Source organism: Ogataea angusta (assembly GCF_019207475.1).
Source record: "Ogataea angusta isolate 61-244 chromosome Unknown 61-244_NODE_9_length_489604_cov_89.567313, whole genome shotgun sequence".
Lineage (NCBI taxonomy): Eukaryota > Fungi > Ascomycota > Pichiomycetes > Pichiales > Pichiaceae > Ogataea > Ogataea angusta.
In genome coordinates this window covers 19874-42081 of record NW_025065223.1, presented here as the reverse complement: position 1 = coordinate 42081, position 22208 = coordinate 19874, and the positions used below count along the sequence as shown (strand labels likewise).

Below are 22208 nucleotides of genomic sequence, written 5' to 3'. Positions count from 1 at the left end.
TTAAAAACATAAATAGTCGCGCTTAGATAATCCAAGCATAAAAAATATACCCATATAAACTATTCACTGGCTACCCAACAACCTCTTGCTTCTGAGAAGAGCTGTAGCCTTGGACCAGTTGCATAACGTCCTTTCTTGAGAGAAGAACCTTCTTCTCGAATTCTGCTTTTACGGAGCTGAGGTTTTTCAGAAGCACCTCCAGTTTTCTGAAAAAGTCCATTTGAGTGCTCACTATTCTGCATCCCTCTTCTTCCATATCAAGCGTCAGTTCTGGAGATGAGAAATACTTCTTGATTGCAGTATTGATTTTCGAGTAGACTTGCAAGTATTTGTACTCGATAAGAGAAAGATCCATCACGATCTGGAGGTATTTGAAAGCCAGAAAGTTATTAGTCTTTCGATCCGTTAGGTCCTTGTCTAGATTGTCCGGAAGATCCAAACGCTGTATCAGCGACATAGCCCTTTCCTTCAAGGAGGCTTGTTTGGAAAAGTCGGCATCGCTCACTTTGAAGGACGATAATTTGAGATCATCCATATTGTCAATCGCATCGAGCTCGTTTATCGTCTCCGGATCCACCGAGACATCCTCATCGCGAGCGTGCTCAAGTATCCTCCGTACGTTTTGTTCGGCATTTTTAGTCAAACACCAATTTGGTAGTTCCGTGATCTCGGGGTTAGAAGAAAGCTGTCTAATTAGTTTGTTATAGAGTTTGTAACTGTTCAGATAAGCGTCCTTCTTCTTTCCTAAAGATTCCTCGGACGGGCAGTCATCACAGTTTGAGACTTGAAGATCAGGGTGAACAACGAAGAGCTGGACCATAGGGAATCAAAAATATAATATTATTTCTAGAATAGTGCAAATTTATCCCTTTTTGATTATCCTACTTGCAGCAAGCAAAGCAGTAAAAATTGGAGTATATCGGTAAATTTCATGGAGGGGCCGAAATTTTGCGGCGTGAAATTAAAATCTCCCCACGGAGCAACAAATTTGTGAATGTCACCCACCGGTACTTGAAAAATGGGGCAGCGACGATGCGGGCACATATTTACCCCACAAAAAACTAAAGTGGGCTGTCGTATTTTTCAACCAGACCAGCTGCTCGACTTTTGTATGCACGACCACAAATCGTTTTTCAGCTTTTCAATGAATTTTACATTCAGGAAGCTCAGCTCAGTTTGTGTTCTTTCTGCATAGTTATCTGACTTCTCAGACATTGACATTTCACTTGGCTCTCTAAAGGCTTCGTAATGTTCGGCTCCCTGTAGCTTGTCAACGAAATTGAAAAGCAGTTTAAGGTTCCACAAATCTTCCATATTTTGCGGACGTTTGACCAATCTCTCAACTTCAAGCTTGAAGTCCAGAACCGTAGAGCTCTTCCTGTGATCTTTGTTTTTGTTTTCGACCATGGTTGATTTCTCAAAACGGGTCAATTTCTTGAATATGTTCAGATTCTCCAGCTCCTTCATGCAATCAGCATCATCGCTTATCTGCTGATCTGTCTCGACTTGCTTGACCATATCGTCAAACGAGAGCCTCAGATTTTGGTATTCCCTTTTGCGATAAACAAATATATTTAAATGAGCCTGCTTGAATGAATCCAATGTACCTGGCTCCCTAAAATCGAGTGTCACTGGGAAATAGATCTTTTCCGAATTGACAACAGATATTCTCGAGATGCTATCGAGTTCTGGAATCAAACAAGGTGTCTGGAGGTTGATCAGCAACCCGAGGTTTGTTTCAATTTGCACGTCAACTTTGATAGGCTGCTTCGTGTTCACATCTCGTACGTTAAGGCACCTGTTTTCCACTGCCAGCGCCCAAAAGTGTCTCAATGCTTGCAAATGAATTTCTGAGCATTCACTGCCAGTGTTATAATTGTTGGTTCCGTAGACAGGGTAGGTAGCGGTTACAAGAGCAGCAATTCCAAAATTGTCCTTCCGGAAAGCCTTCTGACCGCCGCCCAAAAACAAAATTCCAAGTGCAGAATTGATTGCCATGTAATTCCCGTAATTCATCGACTCGTCAACCACGCCTTGCAAAAATCTCAAACGTCTGAATATGCACAAGTCGCCGCTTCCAGCACATATGATTGACAGCCCCAGAATCATAACATCCATAATGTTCCGTGCACCAATCAACGCCACACGTTCATCGTAATTCCTTGGCTCCAAAGCACATATACTCATCAGTCTGTCAAAGTAGTACAGAAGCGTATCTTTAGCCTCGGTATTTCCAGATGATGCGTGCTTCAGCGAGATCGAAAGCAATATGCCTCCTAAGATGTTTAGATAAGGAAGGAAATCACTATCCAGCTCGCCTATCGTTTCAACATTGTATGTTTCGGACAAACAAGAAGGAATCTGCATCTCGACCCATTCTCTATGATCTCGAATTTGATCCCACATAATCAAGTTTGCCCCGAGACACCTTAGCATCAGGAAATCTGGTCTTATGTAGTCCAGTAATTGCATTGTTTGCGGTATAGCAAGCTTTGAGGCAACTTCACGATTGCCTGTTTTCAAAAACATGAACGTAAGTGCCAAGATGGCACCTCCGCACGATTTGTCATATTCTTCGGTGGTCTGTATATCCCTTACTGACACAGCCATTGCGAATAACTTGTCAATGACATGCGTGTCATTCGTAGCTTTGAGACTTTCACCTTTTCCTAAATTGACATAGCCTAGTGCTATACCGGCCGCAAGTCGATATCCTTCGCTGACAAATTCTTTTTCATTATAAGTAAGGGTTGCATTGATCTGAGAAAGCAAAACCTCTGTCATCCTTCTGTGCTGTGTCTCCAAATAAAGCAAGCCTATTCCAATCAGGCCTGCTGTCTGCACAGGTAACTGAACGTTCAAATTCGTTGATCCTTGAGGCAATAACGCAACAACGTGAACTGAGAGCACTTTGGTAAGTTTGATATCCATAGTCCCCTTCAGACTAGCAGCCATTCCAAGAAGTAAGCCGACACTTGTAAAGTTGTGTTTTGGGCCCAAATAGTTATAGATGTGCCATTCTTCTAGTTTTTTCAGGTGGCCGTTGAGTCCAAGTCCGAGAAGGAACCCTGCATGTTGTGCATTCAGTGTCGGTGGACGGTTGAACACAATCCAACTACCATTTATCTGCGTAGATTCCCTGGAAATGGTCAGTCCTGATGATGCACCGTTGTGGAAGTAACCCCAATTGTACATTTCTTGGTCAATTGAATCTTTCTCTAAGCTGACATTAATCATGTCCGGTAAAATCAGAGCATTGAAATTCATCTTGGGGATAGGGAACCTTTCCGTCATCAAGGGTTTTCTACTCGAAATGAAGACAGCTCCCCTACCCAGAGGCATGGTCAATGTTCGCAAAGCCACCTTTGCTCCAAGTGCACGCTGTCTGACAAGTTTTTCATGTTCATCCATTTTGTCGTCAGTTCTCAGTGTTGCAGTTTGTACGCGAGATGTCTGCAAAAGTTTGGTCAGCTCGTAGAATCTGCGGTCCTCATGATATATGAGTTTAGTCACCTGGAACCTATCAGCCTCAGCTTGACCATCCCATGCACTTATTGCTTCGTGATCATTGACAAATTTGAGTATCTGCACCATATCCTTTTGTGGTGCATCTGTGTAATCATGCCTTGTACTTGATGTTTCTTTGGCTACATTCTGGGTGAATGCCAGAAGGTCTTTTCGCCCTATCAACTCAAGCTCGTCAACTCCCGTGTTCCAATGGAAAGCGGACTCGCTGCAATTGATTATAGCATTTTTCAATGGCAGATACACGCCCGGAGGAAATGATTCTAGCATAGCAGCATCAATATTATAGTCTACCATCATATTGACAACGTCTGCCGGTTGAAATTCAGGGGAGATGAGTGCCTCGAATAATCGCAAAATGTAAAAAGTGCGTGGAGTTACTTGCTCGTCAATTGTCTCATCTTCTTCAGCAATCTGAGAGAATGTCACGTACGGAACAATGGAGCTGGAAAACAAGCTAGCCAACGATTGATAAAGGTTCGGTGGTGATACCAGTGGCTGCGCCGTCAAAAATCTGGTTGTGCGATCAATGGTTTTGGAGTCCTGCATGTAGTATTTAAACCAGTTGTCGGTCCATCCCATCCAGCTGCAGAGCTGAGCTAAGAGAACTGAAAGCTGCTCAATTTTCTCTGTTGCCAGCACATTGAGTTTGAGCTCCTCTCTAACGAGATGAAGGGATAAGAATATGGAGGGTAATAAATCTGTGAGCATATACGCTCCTCCAGAATGGGATGCTGTGGACAGATTTTCGATGCTTTGTTTTGCCAGCTGTGCGTACGGTAATAGGGAACACACCAGGTTTTTATCATTAAGCTCAGTGCCAACTTCAAAATCATCTGGCAGAGTAAGTGAAAGTAAAGTCACGATAAATGTTCGCCAGTCATTGTTTTGAGGTATATCAAGAGAGCAATTGGCGCACCATTGAAGCCAAAAGTATTCATAGGTGTAAGAATTGGCAAGGTATTTGAGCAGATCAATTAAAGTTAGAACGAGCTTGTCTTGTGGTTGTAAGTTCAACTGTATGGTATAGTGTTTGTCGTTCACGCAATGTACAGAAAGGTTCGAACCGAAACAATCGTCGAGAAACCTAATAGGTGGTAGATGCGAAGAAATGTCGATTGTTGATGACAAAAGTCCCAGAAATGGGTTTACGAGGATAATGTGCGAAAGATCGTACAGCAAAATGATGTATCCCGAATGTTTTGAGACCGTTGACAAAGATACAGCATCCAATCCTTTGACGGAATATGTTGATTTCAGCGAAGGCAAGCTGACCGAGGTCCCTGGATTGCTAAAGATGAAAAACTCTATTGTGTGGGATTTCCGGTTGCACACCACAATGGCTTCGTGGTCAGTGTAAGAGATGTTAAATATCTTTAGATACTCGGTATCATCCGTAAATTCTATGGAAGTCAGCTTCGTAAATATTATATCCTTTCGCAAACGAGCTGTTTCTATCTGCTGGTGATTTGCTGACATGAAAAAGCTGCCTGTGTCGATATTGAACTCGCTCCCAGATGCCATTCTATCGTAGGACATTGCGTCAGAGGTCGATCGTGTTTGTTTGGTGTCAAAGGTCTGATCATCAAGGATTCTGGGGCCATTCGATCCTGTGTTCGGTCCAGAACTACCACCGGTAACGGATCCAGAAGCATTAACAGTTGGGGGGTTGGTTTGAGTTTTGCTGACGTATATTTTTTTGCTTGATCTCCTGTTGAGACTCTGGTATGATAATGAACTCAATTTTGAGCTTCTATTTCTGTGCAAAAACCTTGTATGATAAACCGTGATGGCCTTCTCGACAGGATTATATGTGGTAGCTATGGTATATGCCGATGTTGAGGGAAATGAAATGATTTCTTCTTTCGAGGAAAAGGATGTGGTAGACGACGACACAATGGATCCAAGCTCACCCAAAGTGTCAAGAAGGGTAAGAAAATTGCTCTCGTTTGAACCAGCTGTACTAGATGTTGCTGATATTGGAGGAATGCCACCTGCATACAAAAGAGGAGATGAAGAAGCTTGATTTGGATCGTTAGAAACTAGTGCGGAGCTTTCGAACTCTTTACTGATGACCAAGCCGTTTTCAAAGTTGAACGCTTTGCGAATATGAAATGGAAAACTCACGATTTGGGAGCGCCCTCCTTTCTCATAGACACATATTTGTTCTTTCAGGACCACAACCAAAACTCTTTCTGATCGAGTGTTAGCACGGTCTCCATTTAGCTTGGTGAAGAAGCAGCTAATAATCTGAGAGTCAAACTTCAGATTCCGTGTCACGATTCCTCCCTTCAGCCAAAGAATAGCCTTCTCGCCAGCAAGAAGACTTTCATTGTCGCCTGTCAAATAAACTCTATAGTTCCCGAATTCGCGTACCAAACACGCATCGCAGAAATCTGTGTGAAGATTAAACGTAGGGACTCGCCTTAAGTCAAGATCCAAGTCCGACTTCAATAGGTTTACCATTTGTTATTGTGAATTTAACCTTTTGATCGATTCGCGGTAGATGCGCGTTCGAAAAATTACCCGGAGTCGAATCAAAAACATGTCTACACTGATCAAAAACAATCTAGTTCCAGACAAACATGTCGTTCTTCAACACCATCAAGTAAGTATATGAGTCGTACAAATCTTCTAACAATAAGGGGCTTTACCAGAAGCTCGAAGAAGAAAAACCAAAATAAGCTGGGCAACAATTATAACGAACTGTACTTGAACAACGACTCATCCACCTCGCTGAACTATAACCAGAACACGCAAGCGTCGATATATTCTAACAACAACGGCTCTTCGCTTTCCTTAAGAAGAACGCACTCGCCATCCAAGCAATCTATCAGATCGCTGAAATCCACGAACCAGACTCGCCAGCAACCCAGCAAACATGCACCAAAACCGCTTTTCATTTGTGAGCCCTTTGTGAAAATCGCACTTGTCAAAGGTTCATATAAGACCATCGTTCAACTACCGAAATATGTGGATTATCATGAGTGGTTAGCTCTCAACACCTTTGAACTATTCAATCATCTGAACAAATTCTACGGAGTGATATCTGAATACGTGACTCCTGACCGCTATCCGATTATGACCGCAGATCCGAAGACTGAGTACGTCTGGATGATGCCAAACGGCAAAACCGTTTCTCTCCCTGCAAATCAATATATCGATCATGCCTTGACATGGATTAACAACAAGATCAATGACCAGACAATATTTCCAACGAAATCAGGAATGGCATTTCCTCCCTCCTTTTTGAAGGAAATAAAGGGGATATACATTCAAATGTTCAGAATCATTGCGCACATCTTTCACAATCACTTTGACAAGCTGGTCCACCTGTCTCTGGAAGCACACTGGAACTCGTATTTTGCTCATTTCATCTCGTTTGTCATTGAATTTGACCTGATCGATACGCATGAACTTGAACCTCTGAGAATGCTGATTGACAATTTGGAAGCACAAGGGAAAATCATACCGTTTAGTAAGGACGCTCAATAGGTGTTCCACACACCATGATAGAATCCACAAATACTAGACTATAAATTAATATATATTTTTCGTTATATACAAGGCGTACATGTATCAAGAAAAGAAATATGGACTATCTCTAACCACATTCACGTCGAACTCACCCTTCAAAGGGATAGGTGGCAAGTCAAATGGGACTAGAATCGAGGTCCCATTCTTACCCTCAAATCCAAGTGCGTTTTTATAATTGCATTTCTCAGCGATGGTCACCGGCGTGACCATTTTATGCGCTCTTTCGATATCATCCTTATTGCCGGATTGCAGTAATAACTGTCTTTTTCTTTCGGTCATCGCCTCGTCAATCAACGTTGGGCTTCTCTTCAACTCTGATAGCAAGTCATGGCGGAATTTCTTGTATTCAATTGCCAGATCGCTGGCACTGTTAACCTCAATGACCATCAGGTTTTTACCATATCTCATTTTAAGTTCTTTGTCCAGTTTTTCGATTAGATTGTTTGTGTGCAAATGGATAAATTGCTCTCTAAGAATTTTGCTCATAATTGAGACATCTGAAGCATGAGTCCAATATGAGTCGTGAACTGAAGCAAATACCAGTCCTGCTTCTGAACATTTGTTGGCAGACAAGACCATATGAGTGGCATCCAAGGAGTGAATGAAGTTTGGAGGAAATCCACTTGCCTGCTTACGTCCATCGACACGTTTCAGTTGATAAGGATCGACAATTGTAATTGTTTGCATCGTGGTCTGCACTGGCCTTCCCTTGTACTCTCTGTATGGTTGGACAACAGGCAATCCCATAGGTGTCGTCCAAATGACCGAGCACATGTAATCAGTATCCTGAGGAATGTCAATGTCTGTTCTGACAGATTTGCTGATTCTCTTTGCAGCAATTATGAGCCAGTCTTGGATTGCATGCGCGTTATCGAAGAGTTCTCTAATAGCCTTGAAAACCTTTTGTGTCAGATATTTCGAAGACACGGAGATGTACTTTTCATCAAACTCGATGTCCTTTAGTCTCTTTGTAATTTGAGCACGCGCTCCAACGTAGGTAACACCATAAACACTAGTCATCACCGTTTGTTTGACAAGTTTTCTGCTAATGATGTCCTTCACCAATTCAGCCTCCCCCAATCCAGCTTTAAGATCCTCCTGAACAGACTTCTCCACCAAATGAGCAACATGGGTGTAAACATCAGAAGGCTTGTCAGCAGGCACCAAATTGACTTGTCTGGCACCCTCAATATCACCACCAAGCGCAGCGTAGTGTTGAAGACCATTACAAGTTCCATCCTGATGCACAGGCTGATGAGATATAAACTTGGTAGGATCCGGTAATCTGTAAGCCTGCTCCAGCTCCATTGCAGAAGCCAAAAATTGCCAAGGCTTGTCCGCATTCACCCACATTCTAGAGCCTCCCAAAGGGTCTCTGGCTGACTCAAATATCTCGTCTAAGTGATCATCAACGTACTTCACTCTGTCATCCAGCGAGAGCTTATCAAATCCCATGAGATTGCAAACGTGGATTTTGAGCCATTTCAGACCTTCCTCGCCCAGTTGTTTTCCATTCCAAAACTTTAGTAAACCTCTTGACAAATCATTTCCCAGATGGTTAAAGTATGGAGGCATTGGATAAGCCCTTCCTCTAAAATCAAGAGAATGAGGGAAGAAAATTCGTTCACCAACATAAGCCCTTGCAATCTCTAGTTTGTAGTTGGTATCACATCTCATCGACCGATCCTTCGAAAACTCGCGACAGATGAGCTGGCATTTCTTCTTGTGTTTGAAAAATTCTTCAAGACTGGCATCTGTTGAAGGCGGAGGAGGCAGGTTGAGTGTTTCGCGAAATTTTGGGATGTCCAAGAATTCCTCTCCTGTATTCCACACCTGTATCATGACCTTAAGCACGTCCTTATTGACGGTCCATGCAGTAGATCCTAAGTTATTGAGAGCTTGAAGAACAGTATCCATCTTACCTTTGATAGCAGCAGTACGGGCGTATGCAGCCTGTTCTGGCGAATTTTTAGCCTTCAGCACCGCAGATTTCTTCAAATAGTAGCCTCCGTCATTGTAGGTAGTCCATGGACGCGGCTTTGCAATCATTGGCATGAAATGAGGTTGGAGAGTGTTGTCCACTCTTTCAGTGCCTAGCTTGGAAGCAAATTTGCTATTTAATTTAATGACACCCACCTTGCTTCCATTTTGATAATCATAAGTATGATAGAATGCAGGGGCCAAAGCAGTTTTAGTATCGCCAGTAACTGGATCGGTTCCTTCCACATCAACTTTCGCGACCTGTAGAAGTAGAGAAAGCATAACAGATCCGACGCGGCACCGGCTATCTGTATCCCAACTAACAAACGCCATTGATTGACCAACAGAAGATTCAGCTCGTTTCTCAGCTTCGTGAATCAATTGAGAGGCTTTTGCTCCTCTGACAAACTTCTTGAATTCAGGGGTCTTCCTTATGGCCTTGAAGTTCTTGTTAACATCAATGTCAGCAGCAAGCAATCTTTGAGCTTTAAATTCCAACTCCATGGCACGGCCGATTGCCATTACCACCTTGGAAACTGGGGCCCCGTGAGCAAGATCTGAGGACACGCAAGTTTTGATAACTTCTAAGATAGTCGTGATTGCAGACTTGGAGGGTTTCAATAGCGTCAAATAAGGACCATGCTTCAACTTTTCCGAATACCTCTCTCTATCAAAACTTGAAGTATCCTCGAGCAGATTATCCTTCTCGAGCTTCCGTGCAACCCAATATTCTTCGATCTCTTGCTCAATCAAGGGTTGCATGTTCGTGAGCCAGTCATGCAGATATGATCCTATGGAGGCTGGCATGCTTTTGTCCTTTATATTTTCAAATTCATGTTCCCACTTGAGTCTTGCAGCTTCAACGCTGTTTGACTCCACTTTCTTCTGGCGCTCTTCAGAAACAATGTCTAAAATGATATCAAATTTCTCGTGTTGCTCCAAGGGTAATGCGCATTTCATTTCAAAAAAATCAAGTTTTGTTTCTAAGTTTTCATACTTCTCATAATCGATGTCCAGCTTCTCCTGCTTGGCGAGAGCAAAGAACTTATCTAGGAATTGTCCATCTCCATTGTAGGAATCCACTAACCCTAAAAGTGTATGTCTGATTGCCCTCAAATTGAATGAAGAAACAGGAATGAGTTCATCCATCTGATTGTCCACTATTGCTGGTGCTCTGCTTTCTGCCGCATCCTTTTGAGCAGGATTTTCGTGTGGATGGTTCTCTATATTTTCGTGACTTGCATTTGCCATTGTTTCCAGATCCATACCAGTCGGATGAATGTCCGAGACAGTACTGCCATCTTCACTTTCCTTCCCCATCAATAAACTGAAAAACTTTTCATATTCTGAGGGAAGCTCGGTAACCAATGTCGGGTCTGCAGAAAGCAATGTCCTGACGTTGTTGACACCTATCACGTCAACATACCTTAATATATCAGCCCTTTTGTTGCGAAACTTCCTCAAGTTGTACTGATCAAATTCTTCAAAAATGTCAGCAAGAGAAGCGTTTTTTTCAAACTTTAGCTTAATGATCCAAGCGATAATTCTGGGCTCGTTCTTGACTGATGAATCAAAAGCAGTGAACGTGTTCAACCAACACTCCACATCCGCCATTGACACATCTTCGCTGCGGCCCCATGTAGCGAGAAACTCACATATTCCATCGTGAAAATATTTGTGCGGGTTTTTCGGATCTGAAGCGTTATTCAAGGATGCCAGGCTCTGCAATATTAAATCAGCTCTCTCGTAGTCTTTTGAGAACAAACAAGCTTCAAAAAGACTCCATGATTTGAAAAATTCGCTAGAGCTAGGCGTAAGCACATTATCAACGGAAGACGAGAGCAGAATCTCCTCAAGGTCCGATTTCTGATTGCGAAAAACCTTGTTAGAATTTAGGATAGCAGTTGTCTGATGTGGGCCCTTCCCAAAGGTCTGATTGGCATATGACGTCGCCTTCCGTGATTTTGTAGCACCCACAAATCTTCTACCCTTTGAAGCATATACTGATAGTCGCTTGGCTTGCTGGCGAGCAGTTATGAAATTCATAATGACTATCTATTGCAGTGTGAATGCTCGGGGAAGAATGGAGTCAAGAACTTTCTTTTACAATTTTCAGTTTTTTTAGTATTAAAAAAAAAAAAATTCAAGGGATAAAAATTTTCGTTGAGCCGCACATTCCAAAAAAACAAAGTCAAAGATAATTCTTTAGTTATCTCTGCGATTTATATGTAATTTCTATTACCACGGGTAGATCTCAAACTAGTGCTCAGCAGTGAAGGAACAGGGCGAAGAAAATCATAGATGATCATCATCAATTGTAAGCAAATTCATAGGCTCTTTGGACTTTTCGGGATCAAGATAATATCTCGTGTGCCATAATGTCATTCGAGAAATGATTCCTGCAAGAACGAAACAGCTATCTTCTTTCTCGTCTTGGGCCTCCTCCGTTAGGAAGAAAGCGAAAGGCCATGAATGGACTCCGCCTTTCATTCTCCACAACTTGGTGCTGCCGGCCATCGCCAAGGTATTGCCAAATTCTTCGATCTCATCACGCAAAAGCTCTTCTGCCCCCCAAGTCAAGATGATCCCTTTTTCGGGAAAGCTTTTTTCCCAAGTGTTCGGATTATTGCAAAATCCGGGACTATGAATGGCACCTAATTCTGGAAGGTGGGACGGTATGTAACGTTGCGAGATCCGGTTAATGAAATCTGTCGTCAGAAAGTCGGGACAAGTATCTTCAGATATCCTCATGGATATTCCTTTGTATTTTAGTAAAGGGGAAATCAATAGGGCTCCGAAGGGTTGGGGTATTGGCTTGTTGACTGTTTGGGACTTTTGTTCAATGTCCTCAGTCTCCTCAATTCTCTCTCCCTCCTTTTTGAAAATGCTATAATCGGGATCAGTTCTGAAAAGTAAAAAGCTGAGGGCAAGGCTTGCACCAGCAGAATCCCCTGCAATTATCCACTTGGCATTTTCATACGTGGTTGTAATCTCTTGCCAATTCTGTACAACTGTGACTAAGTGATCCGAGAGCTCACATTTATGCACATTTTTTAGTTGGGGAACAAAAATAAGGGGATTTTTGAATCCCTGCAATAACAGTAGCGAGTGCAATGTAGTTAAATATTCAGTGTAAAAATGTGGAGTGCTTGACATGATTAAGATGTTTGGAATATAATATATCACTAAATCAGGTTCCAACGGAGTCTCGTTTTGACACTGAACTTTCTTGATCCAATTACCTTTCAAATTATTCTCCTTGACCTCCTCGTAAAAACTAAGCTCAATTCCATTCCAAGCCTGGATAATTGAACGATAATCATAGAAACGTTTCCAGACAGGGTTCGCCACCAAAGAATAGCTTGGATTCTTCTCATCCGTGATCTCTGGTAAAAAATGCTTGACAACTCTCAGTAACACATACTGATTCAAGGTCCCTTGTCTGTGGACTTTGTTCTTCTGATTTAGTGGCTCTATGAATCCGTAGACAATTATCTCAGAAACTAAGTTGAGAACTAAGAATTAGTGTCTGAAGGTTTGATTTACTTACAGAAGTTGTAGTGATTAACAAAAAACCTTACTGTATTGCCAAAGGTATAATTTGATGACATGTATATGAAAGCTAGGATTAAGAAGACAAGTATATCTGATAACGTGTATTCCCTCATCTTTTGAAACTGAAATAATGCTAGTATAAAACTTGTGAGGATGGCGCTTGAGGGATACTTCCCCTTTTTTTTTTTGATGTTACCGAATAAAAGCACTACCATTTTCCGTTCTCGATTTTTATGTGGTCACAGGGTTGCAAGAACTTTTTCAAGGATACCCACTAGAATTTGTGCATGCTTTTTCTCGAACACCAAGGTTGGTCTGAGTCTCACACCAACCTCCGCACAGCCGCCAATATTAACACCAGAGATGCGCATTTTGTTCAAAAACTCTGTTCTTTTTTCTGGGGATGGCATATCAAAAGCGATGAAACAAGCCTTCCCTTTCCCTCTTAAATTTTGTAAGTAACGAGGATATTTCTTCTGAAGATCCTCGAGATTTTGGTACAAAAAGTCGCCAGTTTCCTTGATTGAGGTCAGTAAATTCTTTTCGTGTACTTCTTTGCAGATGGCTGCAGCCAACATGATCAGCTTCTCGTCACCGCACCAAGTGTTGAACTGTCTATAAGGCATATTTGGAATGAGCTTTTGGTCGTTGAAGAAGTAACCTGCAGATTGCATCTTCTTGGAGAAGGTGACAAGGTCTGGAGGAGGAGTGATATTGTATCTTTCGTGTTCCCACATGAGACCAGTAGCACCACATCCTGTTTGAACTTCGTCAATAATCAGCTTGGCGCCATACTTCAACGTGATGTCTCGTAGACCCTGGAAAAATACAGCAGACGCATGATTATCGCCACCTTCAGATTGGATAGGTTCGACAATAACACCAGCTATAGGACAATGCCATGTTTTGAAAAACTCCTCTACAATTGATAAGCATCTCTCATCTTCCTTTTGATTGAATGCCTCATTAGCTTCCAATGGATACTTGTAGGAGGGAAATTCTGCTTTTGGCCATTTGAAAGATGGCATATCCATCTTGTGAACTGGCTTGGATCTGGTCACTGATCCGGAAGCAAATAGTCTTCCATGAAAAGCTCTTCCAAAGGACAGGATTGCAAGCTCGGGGTTACCTGGAGCTTTGTTTTCCATACAAGACTTCTCCTCTTCGGCCGAAAAAGGCTTATCAAACCCTCTCCTCGTGGACTGGTAATTGAAGAAGACAGCCTTGAATGCCAATTCGTTGGCATCTGCCCCCGAGAGAGCATTCCACACATACTTTTGACCCTTAGGTGCATATTTTAAGAGCCTTCTCTGGACTTCCTCAAACTCAACTCCCGCGAAGTTTCCCAATGCAGCTCTGTTGACAATAGCAGAAACCATTTCGTCGGATCTAGCAACCTTGATGAGTTCAGGGTTATTATATCCAAGTGGAATGGAAGCGATTTGGGCGTAACAGTCCAGCAATGTGTTGCCATCTGCATCCACGATGTAGTTTCCTATGGACTTCTTGTAATCAGCTAAAAAGTACACACATCTAGCATCGAATACTTCGTTGAGTGATTTGATTGCCTTTTGACCGTTTGGACCGGGAATGGAATCTGTAACAATCTTTGGGGCAGACGGTTCTTCTTTGAAGAACTTCTCTGTATAGGACATGATTGACTTTCAATTGCGTTTCTAGTTTCTGAGAATTCAGAGTATATATATATAGCCAGATCTAAAATAGCGGCATTACTTAGATTGCGGCTATGGTCCAACTTAGTCCAAGCGGCATGATAAAATAGGAAGGACCTGCAGCAAATGAGCCGCCAATTTTTTTTTACAAATCAGGGTAATTCTGGAGTATTGAGATGAGTGCTTCTCGTTGCAGAAAAGAGGTCCAAACAGTTGATCAAGGACACACCTCATATTCCTTCCAAACATCGATATCGTAACTTTTTTTATACAGGTAGCGCTTATCAACGCCACCCGTGAGTTCCACCAAATCCACAGCCTTGACAAACATGCAAACCACGACAAAGTTTTCCTGGCCTGATGATGTTCCATCAACGCCCCTATTGATCGAATCCAGCAGTCTGTACTTTTCGCTTGTTAGCAATGATCCTGGTAGAGGCCTTTTGAAGGATCTCTTCAAACTTCTGGAGAGATCATTCCAGCATCTTTGTCTTTCGGCTTTCCATTCCTCCTCGGTCGGAGCATGAATCGTTGTGTTCAGTTCACATAGCGATAAGGTGCTCACGTTCATGTTTTGTGTCTGCGAAGGGGATACAATTTTGTACATCAAAGGCTCATCAATTCCGACTTTGTCGAGCCCAATGGAGTAAAAATCGTGTTCTTGTTCCACAACAAGATCGGTATCGTTTAATTTAATCTCTGACTCGCCTGATTTCTCTTTTGAGCTCGATATTGTAGATAAATTGCTCAAGTCTATGATGGGATGTCTCTCATTCGTTATCACCCTAACCGCTCCACTAAATCTAAATTGCTTGCGAGACTTGTGGAAATAGAAACATGCCTCAAAATTGGAATTTTTGATGAGGTCTTTGAACTTCGCTGATCTTTTGTCGCATGTGAAAAGAAGGACATTAGTTTTGGTATCGTTAAAAAGAAAACCCCTGAATACACAAGTTCTGGTGTGAGGGATTCCATGTTCACCAACATTGGAAAATGAAAATGGAATAAATGGCTCAGTCTCTAATTCGGAGGCCACTGCACTGGTGAATGCTGCATTCCATGGTGCTAGCGATGGCAGCATGGTTATTGTAGATAGTGCACAGCTGAATGGTATCTACTTGTAAGCTGAAAATATTCTCGCTTGATTTTTTCGGGATTCATTCTTTCGGGTGCAAGAAAACCCAAGTTGCACCGCCCATTTGTAAATATATGCTGAAGCTTTCTAATAGAAGTGAGTAGTATTGAAAGTTTTATGATCAGCCATACTTAACTTCCTAATCTACCAATGCCTTGCCCCATCAGCACCTGCTGATTTTCTTGGAGGTCGAACTGGAAATTTGGGGGAGCTTCAAAAACCAATACAATTGTAGATCCAAGTTTGAAGCCGCCCATTTCCTCTCCTCTAAATAAAGGAATTCCATGAAGTAGCTTTGACGCATTCGCATAAGTCGCTTCATAGCAGGTATCCCTTTTCAACTTCTTGCGCTCCCGAACCTTGTACTTCTCAGTCAATGCTTCATTTAATTTGTCTTTAGAATATATTTCATGCTCGTAAACTTCATTCGTTGCGAGATGGGTGTCGAAATTCAGTTTGATGGAGCCAACATTAGTCGCTCCGACAGGAGTCATACTGAAGAGGCCATATCTCCAGTACCCAAGAATTGCAACTCTCTCGTTTAATATGAATAGGTTTTGTAAAGTCCGTTGAAAGTACGGTGCAACTGAGTATAACTGGCCAACAAAATGTCTCCTTAATGTTGCTACCCATTCAACGGGCGAGTGAAATCTATGGTAGTCTCCTGGTGCTAAGTATATGACTGCATAAAACAACTTGTTGGTTTCTTTGTGTCCTTCAGCACCAACCATAGTTCTTGAAACAGACAAAATACGCGAAGTCGAAGGATGGATGAAAGACTGGTCGCCTTCCTTCTTGTAGGTCAGAGTCTTGATATCTCCATGTAAGTCAATAAAGTGGGCTTCTTTTTCGGCTTCTTTTGGATCAAATTGTTGAGGAGGAGCTTCAACTTTTGGCGCATCGTGCGTGCCCAGTAAGGCATCAACTTTGTACGTTATTCCTTTCACCTGCTCTATCCCACCATCTTCCTCAACGATGCCAAACTTTAAAACCTTGCCATCACATGGAGAACAAAGTGTCGCAGAAGTGTCGATGGGTCTTCTTTCTGATTTAATCGGCCGACAAAAAAACTCGGCCAGATTTTTGTAGTGTGTAAGATCAGGATCTGCCATTTCGTCTAAGTTAACGCCAAAAATCACCGAATAGAGCTTGAAACTGGGGCCCCTCAACCATACGGGAAGGCTGATGCTATTCAGTTGTCCCCAAAGCCTAGAAAGTGAATTCAAGGGAAGTCTGGAGTACATATATAGAGGCCACGATCCTATGTTGTGAGATCTCTTTTCCTTTGATTCCTTTGATTCTCGGGTATCATCATCCTCAATGAGATTTCTGGCCACAACACCAAAAAAGATGAGAGAAACTGAAGTCAATGTGAACCAGGAGCGAAACTTGACGCGTTTTAGTCGTGATGAAAATCTAGCTTTGGTCGAGAACTGACGTTTTTTGAGTCGTTCTTTAGTGCCATTTATAAAGTTTGCATTTGTGGTTCCATAGTAGGTACCAATTGACCGCTGCAGCGACACCTTAAAAGTGGCGACTGCATATAGTGACGTTTTCGCGTAATGTATGTTTCGGTGAGGACGAGGAATCTTAGAAATATTGCGATTGAAGCCCTTCTGCTGCTGATTAAGTGCATTCAATGATGCACGTGTCAGTGGCTTGTTCAAAATCTTGTGATTCTCTGTCAATGCTCTAGATCTCATAAACATTTCAACAGTCGTAGATATCAGAAGTTAACAAAATTTCATAGGACTTTTCTGTTGAATAAATTGCATGTGCATTGGAATCCGATAGTACCTGACTATTCCAGGTATTTTTCATCGTGTAATTTAGAAGACACCCGATTGCAAGACCTGGTTATATGAGAGTCTGAGCCAATTGGATTCATATCAGGACTGTCCTTATATACTTTGTAACGCCGCCGTTCCGCCAAGCTACGTCAGTCTTAGTTATTTGAGTGGTGTAAAGATGTTCATATAAGACTGAAGTTTGCCACCAATTTTCGCTAAACAAAATATTGTACCATCCCATAAACGATGTCCCCTGTTTCGTCTTCGAGTTCGGCTAATATGCTTTCGACCACAGTGTCTGTGGCGCCCTTAGTACTCTTGTCCGTGGTGGATCATTACGAAAGAGTCATGAAATCCACTACATCGTCAATATCGGGGTCAACAAAAAGAGTTGTGGGTGTCATTCTTGGTGATAATACACAGAGGAATTCTTTGAAAGTCACAAATTCATTTGCCATACCATTTGAGGAGGATGAGAAGAACCCTGATATTTGGTTTCTGGATCATAATTTCATCGAAAACATGCTTGAGATGTTCAAAAAAATCAATGCTAAAGAGAAGTTGATAGGATGGTATCATTCAGGTCCCAAACTCAAAAGCAGCGACCTCAAAATAAACGAGATTTTCAAAAAATTCACGCCTTCTCCCCTCTTATTGATTGTAGATGTTAATTCAACTGACAAGATTGACATCCCAACTGACTGTTACACCTCAATTGAAGAGATCAAGGAGGATGGATCATCAAGTGAAAAAACTTTTATACATTTGCCCTCAACTATTTTGGCTGAAGAAGCTGAGGAGATAGGTGTTGAGCATCTATTGAGAGATATTAGAGATCAGGCTTGCGGGAATTTATCAATTAGGCTCACAAATAATTTTAAATCACTCTCTTCACTCAAGGAAAGGCTCCTCACTATTGTTGGCTATCTGACAAAAATAAGGACAGGAAGGTTACCCGTGAACCATGTTATTTTGGGTAAGTTGCAAGACATATTCAACTTACTGCCAAACATTAGCGCATTCTCTGCAGACCTTTTGGATCAGGAATCAGGTGAATCGGAGAATAAGCATCTAACCACTGCTTTCAACGTGAAAACGAATGACGAGCTTATGATTTTGTACGTAAGCAGCCTAGTCAGATCAATCATAGCGTTTAATGATCTGATCGAAAACAAGATACAAAACAAGAAATCGAATGAAGCAAACTTAAACGATTCAGGGCTATCTAAGGCTAATAACACTGATGACAATGCGATGGAAGGTGTTGAGTCTGATAGATCTTGAAACTAGATAGAAATAAAATATCACTCCGTTTTCCTGTGTTATCGTAATCTTGTTCGTTACCCGTCAGAGAAACCTGAAAAAAATGCATGTCTTGCAAAACTCAAAAAACAGGCCCAACTTTGACTATACTTCGGCTCTCTTAAGCCTCTGTAATTAAGAATGATGTGGAAATTACAAGTCTCGGGGATACCTTTATTATCAAATACCAATGTATGTTGGAGTCCAATCACTGTGTTCCAGTCAACTATGAAAACCCCATTTACCAAAATTTCACGAAGACTGTATTATTACTCAAATGAACAGCTGAATAACGTTGCCATAAACTTTGACCACAAAGACGTCCAGCGCAAAACTAAGAAGCTAAATTTACAGTTTGATCCAAACTGTAAACTATTAAATTTACGGCATACATCAAAGTCAATTCCCGCTTTGGCTTCTGAGGATTCTACAAATGTCATCAAATCAGTCGCTAAATCCGCTTTGGCCTGCCATCCTCGACCTAACATATCGCATATTCCGTTTGAGGTCAAACCAAAAGCTGAAACTGCAAAGAAGTCGTCGGTTCTACAACGCGCGTTACACGACGAAAGCCCCAAGTTGAAACAGCTATGCGCTCCGTATTTGGCACTTACAAAACCTCAACTGACATTTCTTATCATGTTATCATCCATTTGTTCGTATGCTCTAGCTCCTAATTCTACGAATTTATCAGAATTTGTTTGTTTAACACTAGGGACATTGATGACTTCTGGAAGCGCTAATGCTATCAACATGGCAAGAGAACCCGCATTCGATAGGCTGATGATAAGAACGCAAGCGCGCCCTGTCGTCAATGGATCTATCACACCTAATGAGGCCTTTACCTTTGCATCGATAACTGGTTTGCTTGGTTGCACAATATTATTCTATGGAGTGAATCCAGTGGTTGCTGCACTGGGACTCACCAACATTCTCCTTTATTCATGGATATACACTTCTTTGAAAAGGGTGTCAATTTTGAACACCTGGGTTGGTGCAGTTGTGGGGGCCATTCCGCCCTTAATGGGATGGGCCGCATGTTCAAGTTTGAGTGATCCAGGTGCATGGTGTTTGGCTTTACTATTGTACGCGTGGCAATTTCCGCACTTTAATTCCCTAAGTCATAACATTCGTGATGAATATAAGCGTGCAGGATACGTCATGGCAGCTTACGAGAATCCAAAGCTGAACGCTAGAGTTGCTTTGAGGTACTCAATACTGATGTTTTTTATTTGTTTTGGACTATGCTACTACAACGTCACCGATCCACTGTTTATGCTCGACTCTAGTGTTTTGAATGGATGGATGGCATACATGTCTTTCAAATTCTGGTGGCAACAACGTTTGAACTACTCGCGTAAAGTTCAGGAGACTGGTGGTCCGTCTCAGAAAGCTGTCGATCTAGCCAACTATTATGCTAAGAAGACTTTTTGGAGTTCTATATGGCAATTGCCTGTGGTGTTAGTCCTCGCGATGCTTCACAAAAAAGGACAGTGGGATAGATTTTTTCAAGGCGAAGAAAGACATTTAACAGCCTGACTTGTGCAAAGGTGTTTAGTTTAGCTCTTGTAAATAGACCCTTAAAAAAATTAAATGTCTCATTATTTGATCGGGTTTGAGCGTCTGCTCAAATGTTTATTTATCATTCAAGCTTTTTGACTAATGTATTTACCAGATTTGATTCCTCGTGATGCACATCATTTATGGATGCTAGAGTCTAACACAAGGCAATCCACAAAATCACAGGACATAGAATCTGAAATCAGTACAAGCCGATTTCCTCCACTGTCTTCGTATTCACCTGCATTTCCAACCCCGATTAGAATGTCAGATAAGTCTAGCGGGTTGTCAATATTGCCTTCTGAACAAGCCAGCAATACCACGTTGGAGTATTTGGCAACTTCCATATCTCGAGATCTTAGATATCTCAGCGACCTCAGCAAAGTTGGCTATAGTTATCTGAAACCAATGGGGCTTGGAAAAAGCATGAAGCAATTATCTGAAGAACAAGATCACGACGATGATCCAATTAACTTCGAAGGTGGGGATGCGTTCACAGCTGTAGGTGAAGACGAAGAGGTGGACCACATCGCTGGTAATAGTGTTGAGGAACTCACTCACTCCCTTCATCTGAACAATAATACAGAAGCTGATCTTGATGCTGATATCCCAAACAATGATGCCTACTCTCTGGATTTCGACACCGATGGTGATGATGAAGATGGTGCTGATGGCAGCGAGGGCAACGACGGCGTTACGCATGAGGATGACAACGCTGTCATAAATGATCCCGAAGCATTTATGGCCTCTGAGGAATATCAAGATGATCATAGCATTTCAATTGGCTGCCCAGTTGAAAGTGATCCAAACCATCCGACAGATTATGTTGCGACTGATAACGTACTGCTCCATTCTGGGCCTCTTACGTCAGCAACGACGACGACTGAAACGTCAGCATCAAACCAGATAAGAACTAGTCATGCTGGTCGGGAAGGTAATGAAACTGCAACAGGTGACACATCTCCACAAACTCCATATATGTTTTCCCATTACCATGCTGACTTACAGGACAGTCCTTGTCTTAGGTCACCAGGGATGAGAATGGATGTTCGCGCAAATACCTCTAGGTCTTCTGATTATGACATGACTATAGAATAATTACCCATCCTCATCCGTCAGGGAAGCTATGGGATCTCGTATGAGCGAGCTAGTTTTGCCCAGGCTTATTTCATCGACCTTAGCTTTTTGTAAGTGAATTGCTGGTACCATCCATTTCCCACAGCTACAACGAGAGCCCCTCCATGAATACGCTCCAACTTTGGCATTGCATTTGGGACAAAGAAATTTCCCCTCCAGCTCGCTCAACGATAATTCTGGTTGCATCCACTTGAGCGGTTCGACGAAGTAATGTGTACACTCGCTAGCGCCCCTTTGGAGGTTGGTGATTCTCTGTGATTTGAAAGCATTTTTAACGAAAAACCCTTGCTTATCTTTGTCACCTGATGGCGGTTCATGAGGTATGAATGACGTTGAATTTGCAAGCATACGCCTACATCTCTTGCACCTCAAAACACTCGATACGTCAACATTTGTCGCTTCATCCCCGTATAAGTCGTCAGATTCAAGAATATCCTCATAATTATTGCAGCCAAGTTCCAATACCAATTGCTTGTATATTGGAATACTACTCAGAATTTTCGGGTTATCCTGACAACGTAGCTCTTCGTATAGTTTCAGCTGACGTAAAAAGTTATCGTTCGGGCGAACATTTGGCTTAACTCGTCTCATTGCATAAAGTGCAACTTTCAAGCTCATTTGATAGTATTTCATCAGAAAAGCTGCCAGAATTGCTGGAGATCTAGAACACCCAGCATTGCAATGTATTAAAATCTTAGATTTATGCTTGGCTAGTTTTGCGGTCTTTGGTATCTGGTCGGGATTCCCATAAAGTGCAAAACATATGAAACGATTAGTTTGCTCAAAAAATGCTATTATATTAGTCGTTTCATCATCATCCACTGGAATTTGAAGATGACGATAAGGAGTTTTGGTATAAGACTCAGGTACACTTTGTTTCTGTACCGAAATAACATGCTCTATTCCGTGCTCCATGCTTATATCCAAACCTTCGTAAAGGGGCTCTGCAGAGCTTATGTAGATACCCCCTAATACCCTGTAGAGTGACATTGTGTAATCAAAACTTAGAAATCA

General features: G+C 42.0%; 12 protein-coding genes across 12 annotated transcripts; 4 read left to right on the top strand and 8 right to left on the bottom strand.

Moving 5' to 3' along the window:
• Positions 1–70: 70 nt before the first annotated feature.
• Positions 71–820, bottom strand: KL928_004178 (uncharacterized protein; the record flags this gene model as incomplete). Its single annotated transcript, XM_043204847.1, has 1 exon — positions 71–820. The coding sequence occupies one exon, from the start codon at positions 818–820 to the stop codon at positions 71–73; it is 750 nt and encodes a 249-aa protein (XP_043058245.1).
• Positions 821–1083: 263 nt separating this feature from the next.
• On the bottom strand, positions 1084–5991 carry KL928_004177 (uncharacterized protein; the record flags this gene model as incomplete). Its single annotated transcript, XM_043204846.1, has 1 exon — positions 1084–5991. The coding sequence occupies one exon, from the start codon at positions 5989–5991 to the stop codon at positions 1084–1086; it is 4908 nt and encodes a 1635-aa protein (XP_043058244.1).
• A 150-nt stretch (positions 5992–6141) lies between these two features.
• Positions 6142–7020, top strand: KL928_004176 (uncharacterized protein; the record flags this gene model as incomplete). Its single annotated transcript, XM_043204845.1, has 1 exon — positions 6142–7020. One exon carries the CDS (start codon positions 6142–6144, stop codon positions 7018–7020), a length of 879 nt encoding a protein of 292 aa, XP_043058243.1.
• An 84-nt stretch (positions 7021–7104) lies between these two features.
• Positions 7105–11088, bottom strand: KL928_004175 (uncharacterized protein; the record flags this gene model as incomplete). Its single annotated transcript, XM_043204844.1, has 1 exon — positions 7105–11088. The coding sequence occupies one exon, from the start codon at positions 11086–11088 to the stop codon at positions 7105–7107; it is 3984 nt and encodes a 1327-aa protein (XP_043058242.1).
• Positions 11089–11337: 249 nt separating this feature from the next.
• Positions 11338–12198, bottom strand: KL928_004174 (uncharacterized protein; the record flags this gene model as incomplete). Its single annotated transcript, XM_043204843.1, has 1 exon — positions 11338–12198. One exon carries the CDS (start codon positions 12196–12198, stop codon positions 11338–11340), a length of 861 nt encoding a protein of 286 aa, XP_043058241.1.
• A 638-nt stretch (positions 12199–12836) lies between these two features.
• On the bottom strand, positions 12837–14252 carry KL928_004173 (uncharacterized protein; the record flags this gene model as incomplete). Its single annotated transcript, XM_043204842.1, has 1 exon — positions 12837–14252. The coding sequence occupies one exon, from the start codon at positions 14250–14252 to the stop codon at positions 12837–12839; it is 1416 nt and encodes a 471-aa protein (XP_043058240.1).
• Positions 14253–14487: 235 nt separating this feature from the next.
• On the bottom strand, positions 14488–15351 carry KL928_004172 (uncharacterized protein; the record flags this gene model as incomplete). Its single annotated transcript, XM_043204841.1, has 1 exon — positions 14488–15351. One exon carries the CDS (start codon positions 15349–15351, stop codon positions 14488–14490), a length of 864 nt encoding a protein of 287 aa, XP_043058239.1.
• Positions 15352–15536: 185 nt separating this feature from the next.
• Positions 15537–17114, bottom strand: KL928_004171 (uncharacterized protein; the record flags this gene model as incomplete). Its single annotated transcript, XM_043204840.1, has 1 exon — positions 15537–17114. One exon carries the CDS (start codon positions 17112–17114, stop codon positions 15537–15539), a length of 1578 nt encoding a protein of 525 aa, XP_043058238.1.
• Positions 17115–17441: 327 nt separating this feature from the next.
• KL928_004170 (uncharacterized protein) lies at positions 17442–18479 on the top strand (the record flags this gene model as incomplete). The annotated part of the gene is made up of 1 exon (XM_043204839.1): positions 17442–18479. The coding sequence occupies one exon, from the start codon at positions 17442–17444 to the stop codon at positions 18477–18479; it is 1038 nt and encodes a 345-aa protein (XP_043058237.1).
• A 159-nt stretch (positions 18480–18638) lies between these two features.
• Positions 18639–20036, top strand: KL928_004169 (uncharacterized protein; the record flags this gene model as incomplete). Its single annotated transcript, XM_043204837.1, has 1 exon — positions 18639–20036. One exon carries the CDS (start codon positions 18639–18641, stop codon positions 20034–20036), a length of 1398 nt encoding a protein of 465 aa, XP_043058236.1.
• Positions 20037–20159: 123 nt separating this feature from the next.
• Positions 20160–21155, top strand: KL928_004168 (uncharacterized protein; the record flags this gene model as incomplete). The annotated part of the gene is made up of 1 exon (XM_043204836.1): positions 20160–21155. One exon carries the CDS (start codon positions 20160–20162, stop codon positions 21153–21155), a length of 996 nt encoding a protein of 331 aa, XP_043058235.1.
• Positions 21156–21181: 26 nt separating this feature from the next.
• On the bottom strand, positions 21182–22184 carry KL928_004167 (uncharacterized protein; the record flags this gene model as incomplete). The annotated part of the gene is made up of 2 exons (XM_043204835.1): positions 21182–21204; positions 21545–22184. 2 exons carry the CDS (start codon positions 22182–22184, stop codon positions 21182–21184), a joined length of 663 nt encoding a protein of 220 aa, XP_043058234.1.
• Positions 22185–22208: the final 24 nt, after the last annotated feature.